Below are 14,882 nucleotides of genomic sequence, written 5' to 3'. Positions count from 1 at the left end.
AGACTGTCAAGTGAACAAAGGAAGGGGCATGAGCCAATAGGAAGAACCGACAAATGGGGAACTCCTAATACAAGTAAAAGTATACAAAACCAACAAAAGCATGAAGCTCAAGCAACTGAAAGTCATAAACTTAAAGGAAAAAGTGAGAGAATATATCAAGGAAAGATATTCTAAACAAACTAGTAAAAAGATTATAAAACCCATAAACAGTTGGGAGGAGGTAAAAGAGAGCCTGAAGGAAACACCAAGAGAGCCTCAGAGAAAAGTTGCATAAGGAATATCATTCTAACCTGAGGTACTTGTATCTTGAGCATACAAGGAAACACAATAAGAACCCTGAGGAAAATCCAAAAGAAAGAAGGCATAAAGGGAAAAGACCAGGAAATGAGACACATTCTTTTGGCATAGTTAAGTTATTCATATTCATGACATGGTCAGATAGAGTTAGGTTTGGGCTGAGGACATTTATTTTGGACTTCCCGACGAGTTAGGCAGGCAAGACCGCATAGCAATAGGGAACAATAGTCCTTTGCTTTTATCATTTAATTAAAAGCAAATTAGCATGTGCAAAATGTGTCCGACTCCTTCTTCCGACCCACCCCAAAGCACAGGATGGCCAAAGGACATGGCAAAATAGATTTCACAGACATTTTAAGTTTATGGAATTCTGCGAAATGCAAAAGTGCACGCAGTAAAAATATCTGTTACCACCGGGCAGTGTTGTACACCTTGTAAAATTATCGAACATGTTACAAAAGAAAAACGAAAAGAGAATACAGTATACCCCTACAGCACTTAAAATTGATGTGAGCAAAAACAAAAAGGAATCTCACAAAGTGAAAAGAGTCCCAGTGCACTTGTAGACATAGGGAATGACCCCCAAAAGAGAGGAGCTATTCAAGAGAAATAAAGCAAAAGGGCTTTACTTTCCTCTAAATGGCAAGACAGTGTTCAAATCATAGTAAAACATTGGGATATGGGGGGTATTCAAAATATGTCAACAGAGCAAAATCTGCAAAAAGTACAACGTTCCTAATACTAAGCCTCCAGCATATGAATTGTAGGCAATATGTTACATTAAGGAAAAAATACATTATAGCTCTACTCGAAATGCCACTGTCACTAGAAAGCCGTACACTGAAAACAAAGAATTTCCTTCTTTTTTCTGGAACCCAAACAAGCACTGTCAGCAGCTGGAAATTGGCAAAGATAACATCACTTGACTCACCTTCGAAAAGGCACCAGAGTGGTCCTGAAGCAAAGGCCTATCCCAAACATAGGCCCCATCTCGAACACTGGTTCCCATTGCAAATATTTGATCCTATATTTAAAATTAAGGACCGCGCAGCATCAGGACCAGTAGCCCACTCAGCCAATCAGAAGCATGCCCATCTCTCCCACTATATCCTATGAGAAGCTAAATCTCAGTTGGACCAATTTATGTCCTACAGCAACCCCAGGGTACCATCTGTTAAATCTGGTACCCAAACATTCCGGTTTTCGTCGGACTTTGCGGGTTTATATTAACCAGCAGTGTCAGGTCCAAAAAAATGTCTTCTGTGCCCAAAATGTTACCCGTCACTTGCACCAACATCTTACTTATCTACATAAGTTGTAGAAGATATAAAACATTTTCAAAATAAATTTGTGAACACATGTCTACTGTGCTAACTTGTATTTATTTTTGCTCTGCTCCCCTTCTTACAGTAAGCATTGACTGCTCAACCAGAACCATCACTAGGTGAGCCAATGACAATAAAAGTAGGTTTTGTAATGCAATTCCAAACCACAAACATATGGATGGTACATTCCTTCAAATATTATGTCATTGGTCTCCATTCTGAGAATGAAAGATGAATAGAGACTAAAGGGTTAGTGAAAGAGACATTGATCATGTGAAAATAATGTTGAGAACACTGTCAATCACCCTTTACTATTGATGGAATAGGCACAGCGCAATGTTATTAACTTTGAAATCTCAACCAATATCTGTTGGGAGCATTGATCGAAATCCCACAGCATCTGGCAGCAAGCTTGTCCCTTGAATCACACCAGCAGAACACAAGGAATCACTAGTCCCTGCAGCGCTACACTCACCATAGTGCCACTTTCAGGGGTATGTAGTACATTTCTGAGGGGGTCCGGATGAGCTCCACCACATCTGGGGCATACTGCTTCAGCTCTAGGAGGAGTTTCTGTTTTTTGAACTGTTGGGATTAGAAACAAAAAAAGAACAAACAAATGTCAAGACCAAGTCTCCAAATAGGATGCTGTTAAATAATTGTATTATTTGATTGCCCATTGCTGAACTAAATTCGCTCCCTCAACGAGCTACAGCAAAGTCAGTACATGGAATTCCTCAAACCTAGCATCATAAAGAGGAGTATTTTATACATTTCACAGCAAATGTAGTGAGGGTAGAAAACTGAAACACACACATATCTACATTACAGCACACGATAATAAAAGTGCACACCCCAAAAAGGCAATCAAGAAATATGCTAAACATTAGTGTCTCAAATATCTTCTGTGCAGCAAATACAGTGCAAACAAGAAGCTAAAGCGCTTGGTTTTCCCTCAAACAGATTTCAAGAATTAGTCTGCAAGTGAGGACACTCAGAGCAACAATAACTGCTGCAATGTACCTTTTCTGGAATAAGTCAATATATGTCAGAAACTAGCTAAAGGGGAGGCCTAGATCTCAATATGGTTCCAATAGACTACCCTCGCCAACAGCAATGCAACCACACCTCAATAAGCATCCCCTGACATTAGTAAAGAATTATATAAAGAGGCTTCAGTTTCACAAACCCTACATTTCCCTAACTTGATTGAAATTATAAATGCATTTACATAGTAACAATATAACTGTAGTAGAATTCAAGAGAATTCAGAATTCTTAAAAAAAAAAAAAGATTCAAGGGATCTGGTACATAATTCCTCAGTTATATTTTATATAAAAAATTACATTGTTAGTGGTGGAATTTCACCAATGTCACAGTGATGTGTGAGACAGGCATGGTATCAATAGATGACACAGACAACAGTTGTAAAATTAAATGTCAAAATCTTTTTTAAGGATCAGGATTGTGTAACGCCTAACTTGCCCTATAACTGTGGTGGGAATTTCCCTTCCTAAAGAAAACTAAGGGAAGTCTGTGTATGTAAGTCCAAATCAAAAGCCTGTTTGTGTCAAAGCCTATGCTTGCCCTCAAATCTAGAAATAAACATGGTGTGGGGTTCTTCTTAGCCAACGGACTAGTGTTCAAAAGTAAAGTCTCCATTGTTTTCACTGTACGTTCTTTCACAAGTTGAATACAGTTCCAATAGCTGCTCGTCTTACCAATGTTCTGCAAAGTCTTGAGGTTCCCTTCCCCAAGACAGTGTTTCTCAGTTCTTTAAATTCTCAGGATTCTCTTCCCTAGGATTACACTGTAGTACTTGTATGACTCATTTGCTTAATGTTCCTTGTAAGAAAATAATAGGTCCACTAGACCTGCCTTCTAGCTTGCTTTAGCACTCAATTCACACGTATCTATGGTTCTTTCACAAAGTCTCGGTGTTCCCTTCCCAAAGCTTAAGACAGACACCTTTTTCTCATTCCTGCAATGAACAACAAATCAAGGTAATTCCAAATTAACTTTAGACTCCTTTTAGTTTCTTAACATTTCAGTCAAATTGCCTTCTGTTTCACTTCAGCAACCCCTTTGGTTTTTGCAAATAGGGTCTCCCTTGTTTAGGTGCATTTGTCAGACCACCAGGTCCACCCATTTCTGGTCAGGCAACCAGGAACCCTAGGCTCTTGCCCAAGCTTTCTTCAAATTTCAAAGTACACAGGATAATTAATACATTTCAGTGCAGAGGCAGCGCACGCGAGCAGCGCAGAGGGGTAGCGTGCACCAGCGTGCGCCAGCCGTGTGCGCTAAACAGCATTCTGGGGCACTGCGTATTCATGGAATATCAAAGCCATTTTGAGCGCTGGCGCGAGAACATCCCGCAGCGCCAGTTACGCCCCCAAGAACGCCCCTTGCGCAAGGATAAGGCATTGAAATCCCCAATGCAGCGCAAAGGGCCGCGCTAACCCTGCACCATTTCACAGGGCCGGGACAGTGCATTTGGGGGGTGCGTGAGAAGTTTCACACGCGATAGGCTTGGGGTGAACAGGGTATGTGTATTCTGAGGGGTGCGTGGGGAGTATCGCACGCGATAGCCCTTGTGCGAGCGGGGTACATGTATTCTGAGGGGTGCGCAGGGAGCATCACACGTGATGGGTCTTGTGCGAACGGGCTACGTGTATTTTCGGGGTGCACAGGGAGTATTACACGCGATTTCGCTGGGCTAGCGGGATACGTGTATTCTGAGGGGTGCGTGTGCAGTTTCACATGTGATAGGCATTGGCCGAGTGGGGTACGTGTATCTTGGCGGTGCGCGAGGAGTATCACACGCGATAGGCCTTGTGCGAGCGGCATACGTGTATTCTGAGAGGTGCACATGCAGTTTCACATGCGATAGGCCTGGGGCGAGCGGATTATGTGTATTACTTGGGGTGCGGAGGGAGTATCACACGTGATAGGCATTGGGGGAGTTGGGTACGTGTATCTTGGGGGTGCACAGGGAGTATCACACACGATAGGCCTTGTGCGAGCGGGGTACGTGTATCTTGGGGGTGCGCGGGGAGTATCACACGCGATAAGTCTTGTGCGAGCAGGGTACGTGTATTTTGTGGGTGCGTGGGGAGTATTACACATGCTTTCACTGGGCGAGCGGGGTACGAGTATTCTGAGGGGTGCGCATGCAGTTTCACACACGATAGGCCTTGTGCGAGCGGCATACGTGTATTCTGAGGGGTGCGTGTATTACTTGGGGTGCGCAGAGTGTATCACACACGATAGGCCTTGTGCGAGCGGGGTGCGTGTATCTTGGGGGTGCTCAGGAAGTTTCACACGTGAATTGGCAGTGTGGGCCCTCCCAGGTGTGCCCTCTACCCCCTCCACAGGCCCTGCAGGCAGCCCACACCACAGGGGACTACCCTGCAGCTCAGGCCATGCCCCGCAAGCAGCCCATCCACCTTGGGCATGCCCCGCTGGTAGGCCATCCACCCTGGGCATGCCCCCCAGCCAGCCCACATGTCACCATGCACCAGTGAGCCCCGAATCATGTCCCCGTGCACCCCCACCCACCCGGCAGTGAAGGACACCTGCCAGCAGGCCCTCACTCATGCCCCCCCCCCCCCAACACGTCATCATGATCCACAATCATGGCCCTGATGGCCATCCAAATCCCACTGCACGCCACCCCTGCCCAAAGAACTAACCAAGTATTACATCCACCCCATATTGAAATGCCCATTACATGAAACAACCCAAATGGCATTTATGTACATCAACACATGTCCATCACACACACACACACACACAATGGGTGCCAGTGAATGTGAAAACCCCACATCGTGACATGCATGAAACCAATGAGAGAATACCACACATTGAAGTATGATACAAAAATGTATTCAACACAAAATGAAGTGAATCAAATGAAAACACACAATAATGGAAATAAGAAATACAATGCAGCATGTTCCAAGATGAAAAAAAATATGAAATCAGAATCCAAATAAATCCAAATGAAAATGTGTCCAAAGTCTATGTCCAACAAAGCAAATCCAAAGGGAAAGAAATAAGTAAAACCCATTGCTCCATGGTGAAAAAAAAAAGACGATAAATCCACTGTTCAACTATATACAAATAACAAATCCAGGGTCCGTGAGCCCAATCATTGAAATGAAACCTACAAAAAAAACTACCTAATAAAGAACTATCTACAAAAAGGTGGGGCATAGTCCAAGCGCCCCAAATGAAAGACAAACATAAATGAAACCTAACACTAACTAACTATATACAATGGCAGTGGGCAAGTCCTACGGCTCACTTGCCGATTTCCCAGGCCAGGGCATCATCAAACTCCTGTTCTATATCCTGGAGGCGGGCCCGTTCCATGGCACCGAGGTTTCGCAGGGATAACGCCATGTCCAACTCAAACTCCCTGCGAATTGCCACGAGGCATTCGGCCCGCCTCAGTGCCCTGCGGAGTTCTCCGCCCAACCATAGTGAGCCGTGCCTCTTCCGCCTGCCGCCGCTCCGCATCTATGTGCTGACCCAACAGCTGCCACACAGAAGACACACCCAATCCAGGGTCCTCCGGCTGATGCCTGCCCCTCTGATGTTGATGGCCCTGAGCCATCATCGCTCCCACCTTGAGCTTGCTGCTGCTGTGCCTGTGCCCTGGCTCTTGATGCCTGCACGTCCTCCTCCTGCTGGGGTGCAGTTGTTGGTGTGGCCACCCCTGCTGGACCTCCGACTCCCGACTGTGGCAGGGATGTGTCCTCCACCAGCCTGGCCGCTGGGTCAGAGGCAGCTCCACAGGGTACCCAGGTGATACATGGGCCGGAAGATGGCATGGAGTATGACTGGCACATAGGGGGTTCAGGTGAGGAGGGGGTCGAAAGAAGGTCCAGCAGACGGAGGAATCCAGGACTGGTGACCCGTCCCAGTAGGTCGATGCGGTCAAAGTGGCATCCGTGATGACGTGCAGTGTCTTCATGAAAACACTGCAGGTCATCTCGCATGCCCCGTTGGCGCAAAGCCATCCTAGCCAGGACAGGCTCAATCCGGTCCCGGATTGCCAGGTCCGCAGGGAGAGGAAGGCCAGTTGTTGTGCGCTCATCCCCTCCCTGAAAACGGGTCTGGACGTAGGCATCCCTGCTGGTGCGGGATGATGCAGTCACAGGAATGGGGAACAGGATTACACACAGGCATCTCCGCGACGGCCTGTGCTGCCTCCTGTCCCTGCCTCTCGACTGCACCAATAGCACCAATGGAATCCCCCCCCCTCCAGACCTCGTATGTGTCCCTTCCACGGCCTCCTCCTCAACCAAACCCCCCACCAACCTGGATGACTCTGTGCCATCTTCCTCCATCGGACCCTGTGCGGTCTCAGCTGCCCCTTCTGCTGCCGAGGAGTCCACCTCCGACCCCCGCCTCTTGGACCTACCCTCGGCAGCTGTGGCCACGGACGCGGCACCAGACTCCTCACTCCCTGACAAGATGACAACATGGGAGGGGAGCTGGGCCTTGCGTCTCTGGCTGGCGGTGCGATCCCTGCCGCTTTGCTCCACAGCACTGTCTCCGCCCTCTTCATCAGTTGACGCTGCAGACAGGGAGAGATAAAACACAGGCATCAGGGCACTGTACAATGGTCCGATACACACATGACAGTTGTACATGAGTGGCAGTGTCAAACTTCAAACATGCCATCACACTCCCCAACACACATGTAATTTCAACTCACACACGAGCACATCAACAGGAATGTTGGACCAGGCAGCACCATCTATACACAAAACAGCATGAGCAGCCGAAGGTGAGCCTGACCTCACATGCAACACGGGAGTGCAGAACACACGCCACCAGACATACATGCATCTGTACATCATCACCACCTGTCGCTGTGATAACATCCCCATCCATGTCACATCTGACAATCAGCCTCCTACATGTAAGTGTCACATGCATCCATGGTGTATCACAGTTGTACACTTGTCAAATACATACACATGCAAATGTACATAGTGCAGATACATGCAGGTGAAAGCAGCATCCATGTGTGACCCCACAACCATGCCACAGTACATACACAGAAATTCGAAAATGTGTGCACCCAGACCTGCATTTGCCAAGCATGCTTACCAACACATACACCATAGATGTGTCTCACACATGAGGACTCACATGCGGCAGGGTCATTTCCCTGTACATACACATGCATACATGGCCCTACACAGACATATGTACAACCTGCACACTCCTGCCACACCTCAACATGCACAGCGTCCAATCAGTACACATGTACACTTACCGCTCGACTCCAGACGGGTCTGCCTCTCAAGGACCTGGAGGTAGAGCGCTGGGCGTATATGTTCCAGGACCCTCATTTGGTTGTTGGTTAGGCGGACCCGGCACCCCTTGGCATCCGCTGCCTTCAAGAGGCGCCGGGCCTTGTTGAGGGTCCTGGACCTGAAGTCCTCCTAGCGCTTCCGGACATGTTGAATGTCACAGACTGCCACCCCCTCCACGTTGATGGCAGTCACGATGTCCGTCAAGATCCTCTTCCGTCCTTCATTGTCGGCGCACAAACTTCCAAAGAGGGCATCATACTGCCCCAGGACTTGCTCCTCCAGGATACCAACTTCACTGGCACTGAAGCTGGTAGCCCTCTGCCTCTCTGGCTGGGGGTTGCCAGTGGTGTCAGATGGTGTTGTGTCCGACATGGCAACCCTAGAGGCAGGTCTGGGTGGGCAACTGGGTCCTGGGGCTGGGCTGTGGAGCAATGGTATCCCAGTCGGGAGTCTTGAGTTCCAGCAGGGGTGGTCACAGTAACTGCACCCTTGCAGATGGCTGACGTGCAGGCACCAAACAGCAGGGCACTTGGGCAGCAAGCAGTCAGGCAGCAGCAGATGGCAGGTGGGAGTGCGCGCAAGGCTCTGGGGGGCAGGTTGTTTTGTGGCCCGATTGATACGGAGTGATTTGGCACGTGAAAAAATTGCACGTCTGCGTGTAATTCGAGGAAAGGCACTTAGCACGTAAGCGCGTCTGTGACGTGATGCGCAAGGGCGTTTCCCTCAACACGGGTGCATGTTGATTGTACACGTGCAAAAACTGCACGTCCGGGTGTCACTGCGTGTAATTGGAGGAAAGGCCCTTAGCGCGTACGTGCGTAAGTGACGTTGCACGTGTGGGCTGGCTTAAAAGGTACGCGTAGGACGCCATTTTCTTGTACGCGCTTTTTGTGGAGCGCGAGCGGGTGATTCTTGTACTTCTTGTCGGTTCACACGTGTTAACTTCACAACGGTTCCAATTCGTTCTCCCCATTTACTCAGACAGCGTTCAATTGTTCTTTTGGCGGGGGTGTTGCCAACGTTGCGTGTCTTTTTCACGTTCTTTTTCCAGGCAGACGGTGAGTCACGCACGTATTTTCCAACTGTGGTTGCCCCCGTGTGTCACGTACCGATTCAGAGATCATTGTAGGCTGCGTGTATCACGCGTACGGTTATTTTTGTGTTTGAGTGCCACAGCGTAGTGTGGGTTCATTTTTCCATGCACGTGGTCTACCAGGGGTTGCGTGCACGTTAAATATTGTTTTCAGGGTGCCTGTGCATTGCATGACCAGTCATCTTCCCCCACGGGTCACAGACAACCTTGCAAGAGCACTAGGATATGAATTCCATCCAGTACCTGTTAAGATGGATTTCTGAATTCTGACCTGGAGGGGCAGAGGTTCAGAAGGCCAGCCTAGTTTCTTGGAACAGGTAACCTCTGGACAAGCCAGACCAATCAGGGTAGCGATGGCGGCGGTCAAGGCTAAGTCTCAAGAGGGGTGAGGGTGCCGGGGAAGCAGAGCAAGCAGTAGACCAAGTTTCGAGGGCTTCTTCGAAATGGCAGCGGTGACAGAGCAAAGCGTCCTGCGTAAAAGCGTCCTGCGTAAGCTGGTCAGCCCACTGGTTGGCCCAGGGACACTTCCGAAGAGGCTTACTTGCAGGGTTTGATGAAGGTGCCGAGACCATCGCTCCACAGCCCAGCCCCAGGACCCAGGGAAGGTGCCGGGAATAGTTGATCCCACTATTCCAATGGGTCGAAGCGCCTTCGCAGACCTTCTAGGACGATCAGATCCAGAGGGGTCTCGTAGGACGACAGCTGTTCAGGGTGCCAAACCTTCAGCGGGTCACCAGCGATTCCTCGACTCAGCTTCTTGTTGCAGGATACTTGGCTCCTTATCCCTTGTTCGTATGAACTCAGGAGATCGACATGGTAGTGGTGTTTTCAGCCTCCTCTTATCCAAAGTTCCCTTTGCGCCAAAACGGAGAGGACCCAATGGGAGATATGCTCAGAAACACTCACAACATACGTGGACCTATCACGGACCATGGTGGTCCCAGGCATTCAGGACTCTCTGGCACCCAGGATGTGTATTGGGAACAGACATCCCAGCCCACATCCTGGAGGCACACACAAGGCATGCAGAAGCCCTCGAAAGCTTTGGGGTTTCGCAGGAAAGTGCATGACCAAATAAGTGCTGACCCGGGTCGGCTCGACCTGGGGTAGGCGAAGGGGCAAGACAAAGAACCTCGTGGCATGGCCATTTTGGGAGCCAGGCCACCTATCCGTGCCAAATGCGGGAAGCGCGGACAACATGGCAAAAAAAGGGTTCAAAACACAAGAGAAACGACAGCTGCCACCAGTCCTGTCCGTGACACACCTGCACAGTTCATAATAAGTCCAGCGGGAGTGGCTAGGGCCTTGGGAATGACTAGAGACCCAAGAGCACGGTAAAGTAAGTTACAGTGCACTCTTGTTTCATGTTGCACAAAAGCTGCAACATGAGGAAAGGACTAAGGGAAACAAAGTCTCCCAGTACTGACTGTCTTAAGGGCATGTCAGTTTCCCCATAAGAATTGATGAAAGCCCAGGAGTGCGGCAGAAGGCTGCGCTTCTCTGGCAAAGTCTAGATCAGGGTGTATAACAGAAGCAAAAAGTTTGGGGGTTGCCACATGGAGGGAAAATTACATACAATTATGAAATCTTTCTTAACAGTACCCTACCACTTTCACCCTAATTGCCCAGGACAACTGTTTACTGCAACTCCCATACGCACAACAACATCAGTGCCATGGTTGGGAGGTGACCAAGCAGTAAGGGAGGAAAAGGTGGCTGAGCTTAAAGAGGTGGGCGCGGTAGGGGACGTGGCCAGGATGTACAGGGTGGCCCAAGAGGCCAGTGTGTGGAGGACCAATCAGGGACACCTATGCCCCCCCAATGGTTCGGGGAGATGTAGCTGACACCATCCCAGCTCAGCCCTTATTAAACCGGTCCATATTGTCAACAGAACCGGCACAGGATGTCTCCCAGGCTGACTTCCGTGTCACTAAGTCTAAGCCACGTATGGTAGTGAAAGTTGCTGTCACCAGACCATGTGGATCTGGGGCAGCAATGTCATCTGCTGCCCCAAGTAGCCAGGGTGAGGAGGCTGCAGCTGCAGCTCAATCCACCCCAGCTCCGAGTCTCCCAGCCGGGACAGTGTTGGTCCAAGTCCAGCACACTGATGTTGGTCCTGCCAACATCACCCAGCAGCCAATGCCTGCAGTGAGACCTTTAGTCATCGTGCCTTTGGCAACTTCCAGTGCCCAGTCCACCTGCGCTTCAGCCCCTACCAACCAGAGCGGCGTAAGCCACTCGGGGTCCGCACCACCTCCCAAGAGGAAGAAGGGTGCTCTTGCAGTACAGGCTGGGACCCCAGACACAGCTACCCTTCCGGCACGTCAAGGAAGCCTAGTTTCAATGATGCAGAACTAGATGCACTTGTGGGGTATGTGTCGGCCCATGGCCGCAAAATTGTGGTGACTGCAGGGTGCAAGACTACGACTGCTCAACATAGGGCCCACTGGCAGACCATTGCGGACCACATTAGTTCCCTTGGATTTGTGAAGCGCACAGCTGATGATTGCTCTAAGCGCTGCAATGACCTGAAACGCAGAGCAAAGAACAAGCTGGCTTCAAATCATGCCTCTACTCTGGTGACTGGCGGTGGGTCTCCACCAGAGGATGAACAACTCACTGAACATGAGTCAATCGCTGGAACATTCATCACAGAGGATCAGATCCAAGGCGTGGGAGACCTACCATATCTTGAAGCAATGTCCGGTGAGTGACCATGCATGTGTGTGCAATCCGTGTGTATGTTGCTTGGGTGATGTGTTCTGATTGAGTGCCAGGTGAGGCCGTCTAGTCATGACTGCTATGGGTCATCCATGTGGTCCCTCAAAACCATTCCCCGGCCTTGTGTTTCAGTTTCACATTATCCCTTCTGACCACAGTTCACTTTTTGCACAGGATTAATCCACTTGGCCTTCAGCTGTCCTCCTGCCACAACATTGTTAATACTGTTTTCCTCTTCATTCAGCCTGATTGATGAAATGATTAGCATATTTACGAGATATTTTTGTGGCCTACTGTCCCAAATGTGACATACTTCTGTCATAGATTACTCCACACAATGGCCCACATTTATTGACTTATTAGGGGAAAGATTTGTACAATCAGGCTGATTGAGTTATGTGCACCTACACATGGCCTGCACACTATCGTTTTGGGGCCCTGTTTGAATGTTGAACATGACAATTGTATCCTCTCATGTCGAAGTGACCAACCATTGATGTATCCATGTGCCTGCCATCACTGCATCAGTGAACACTGGCTTTGTTGCAGCGTGTGGCACATGCGTGTTTTCTCACTCTTTTTTACATGTTTTATTTCATGATGTCCATCTTACATGGATGGGTGACAGTACTGATTTGCTACCATCTGGGTGTCCTTGTCAAATCTGCCAGGGCACGTGCCATCTGTGTGCTGGCATGTGTCATGTATGTGAATTGTTCATGCCGCTCACAGGCTAATGTTTGATGCCAGTGCTATCCAGCATGCAGCACATGTGTTGGTTTTCCATCTTGCAGTCATCAGTGTGTGCTTTTTGCCTCCCTGTCCAACTCTTTGACAGTGCATGCATGCCAGAGTTATTCTCATGTGGGACATGTGTCATTTATGTACTGGATCTCTGCCTCGTCATGCCTATGTGTGTGTGCTATGGTGCTCATGCCGGTTTCCATTTGTTATCTTTCATGTTTTTGCAGATGAGGCACTTGATGCTGTTGAGGAGGAGGAGATGGCGCAGACCCAGGTGGACTCACAGCCACAACCGGGCACCAGTGGAGGACGTGGGGTGGTGGTGGGTGAAAACCCATTACTCCTACAGACCATACTGTCCACGAGTGTCTCTGGGTACACCTCCGGAGACCTCTATGAATCAGGTGCTGAATCGGACATTGAGACATATGTGCCGTCGCAGGTGAGTGTTTCTGGCAGGGATGCTGTTCTGTCCAACTCACCTGCACCGGGGGTAGACCCCTCTATGGGGATTTCAGTGTTGGAAAGCCCGCCTGTGGCGGTTAAGGATGCAGGGTCACACTCCACAATATTTGCTCCTGTTCCTCGGCCAGCAGATCAAAGGTGGAATGCAGTCCTGCAGCTTCAGGCAGTGCCAGCACAGCAAGGTGGACATCACTACTGTGTGGGAGAACTCCATGTACAGTATAGCAGCACAACAGGGGGCATTGTGTGAAATGATGGCTCAGGCAATGGATAGGGTGGCCACTTCCATTCTCTCCCCTGAAAGGCAGATGGAGCTCCAGCAGCAGGCAACAGACTCCATTTGCCACTCACACAGGGAGGACATGTTGGCGTCCAACAGGGACCGACGGGCTGGACTGGAGAGACTGAGCACAGCCATATCTGTAGAGTCACAGGCCCACAGGGAAGCCCTCAGGTTAGAACACAGGTCTCTCAGAGATACTCTGGGTGAACTTGAGGTGTCCCGGATTACAAGGGCAGAACAGTATATCGTAAATGTAAATAATTATAGTAACATTGTATATAACCGACCGCCTCGCTTTATAGCAATGCCTCCATCTCTTGATCAGATCTGCCTCCTGCTAAGCCTGTACATACCTATCTCTCTATCACTGTAAATTATGTAACAGTGTAATTTTATGTAACACTAAGTTTTGCATATTCTCTTCACTGTGCCTGGTAACCCATGGTCTGGCGAGCATTACAAATAAACAAACAAACAAGCAAGCAAGCAGCTGGAGCAGCTGACACGTACACTCTCAGATGAGCTCCAGGCAACCCATCAGGAGATCCGAGCATCACGCGAGGCCATGCAGGCAGAAATGCATGCTACCCGTGAGGTGATGCATGGGAATCTCCGTACCATCATCCTGCAGAACCAAACCTTTCACACCCGTATGCTTGCTGCCATGGAGAAGCATGCCAGGGCTTTGCGTGGTCTGCCTCCCATATCACGGACACCTTCTGATGTACCACCACAGGGTGATGACAGTGACAGCAGTTCTCCCACTGTAGCGTAGCCGTGCAGGCCATGAGCTCATGGAGGTATTTTTGTTTTTTCTCAACATCCACGCATGTGGGTGTTGGGGTGCACCCTGTACCTCGTCCCTCCTGGGTGGCCTCCCCCATCCCCCTGGTCCACACATGGCCATTTTTTATTTTGATTTTTTTAACAGTGTGGTGCTTTGTGTGGCTCCCGTATGCATCCACTGTGTATTCCAGCTGGGCACATGCAGGCTTGTCCTGTCTTTGGGTTAGATGCTTGGGTTCCTGACACACACACCCCTCCTGCTTCCCCTTTCCATGGGCTTGCAAAGGGTGTGACCAAGTGACAGTAACTTATACAGTGACATTGGGCTCCCATAAATTGTGTGGACAGCCTGTAGTCAAAACTGTGTATACATCCCTAGTGGGTATCGTTGTAGAAATCTCCACTGCATGGTGGATTTATGTATGGTTCTACATCCCTGACTTTTTCCTTATATACATGTACCTTCTTCATGTTTTAACAAGCCCATCTACTTTGCAGATGCAGTTCATGTTGTATGCAGTTCATCAATACATTTGCCTTTCAGCAACAATCTGCAGTTGGAAGGGGTCGATGTGCTGCCTTAGTCAGGTCGTGACACTTGCACTACTTTTATTTTTTATTGTAATATATTGCCACTGTTTGACCATGTACTGATGTTTTCTCTTGCTGGTAAGTATTTGTTCATGTGCGTTCTTTTTGTATTCATTATTGAGAGCAAATTGTCTGCGGCCTGTTTCCATTTAGGACAGTGCACTTTGTGACAATTGTGTCGTGTGTTGTGCATTCATTTGGTTGCTTTCACATTGCATGCCATGCCATAGTGTGTTGGGAAGGTG

At 49.0% G+C, this 14,882-nt stretch overlaps 1 protein-coding gene across 1 annotated transcript in view; it reads right to left on the bottom strand.

Annotated features, from left to right (window-relative positions):
• The window catches only part of PIGU (phosphatidylinositol glycan anchor biosynthesis class U), a 700,531-nt gene that overhangs the window by 556,813 nt on the left and 128,836 nt on the right, over positions 1-14,882 (bottom strand). Inside the window, exon 5 of the mRNA XM_069652261.1 lies at positions 2,098-2,207. Within this exon, the coding sequence (XP_069508362.1) occupies positions 2,098-2,207 (110 nt within the window). The remainder of the gene's footprint in view (positions 1-2,097; positions 2,208-14,882) is intronic.

The sequence above is a fragment of the Ambystoma mexicanum genome, chromosome 3p, assembly GCF_040938575.1.
Source record: "Ambystoma mexicanum isolate Mex_15411 chromosome 3p, UKY_AmexF1_1, whole genome shotgun sequence".
Classification (NCBI taxonomy): Eukaryota; Metazoa; Chordata; class Amphibia; order Caudata; family Ambystomatidae; genus Ambystoma; species Ambystoma mexicanum.
Note: the sequence above shows the minus strand (reverse complement) of the source record. Positions and strands in the feature narration are given on the sequence as shown.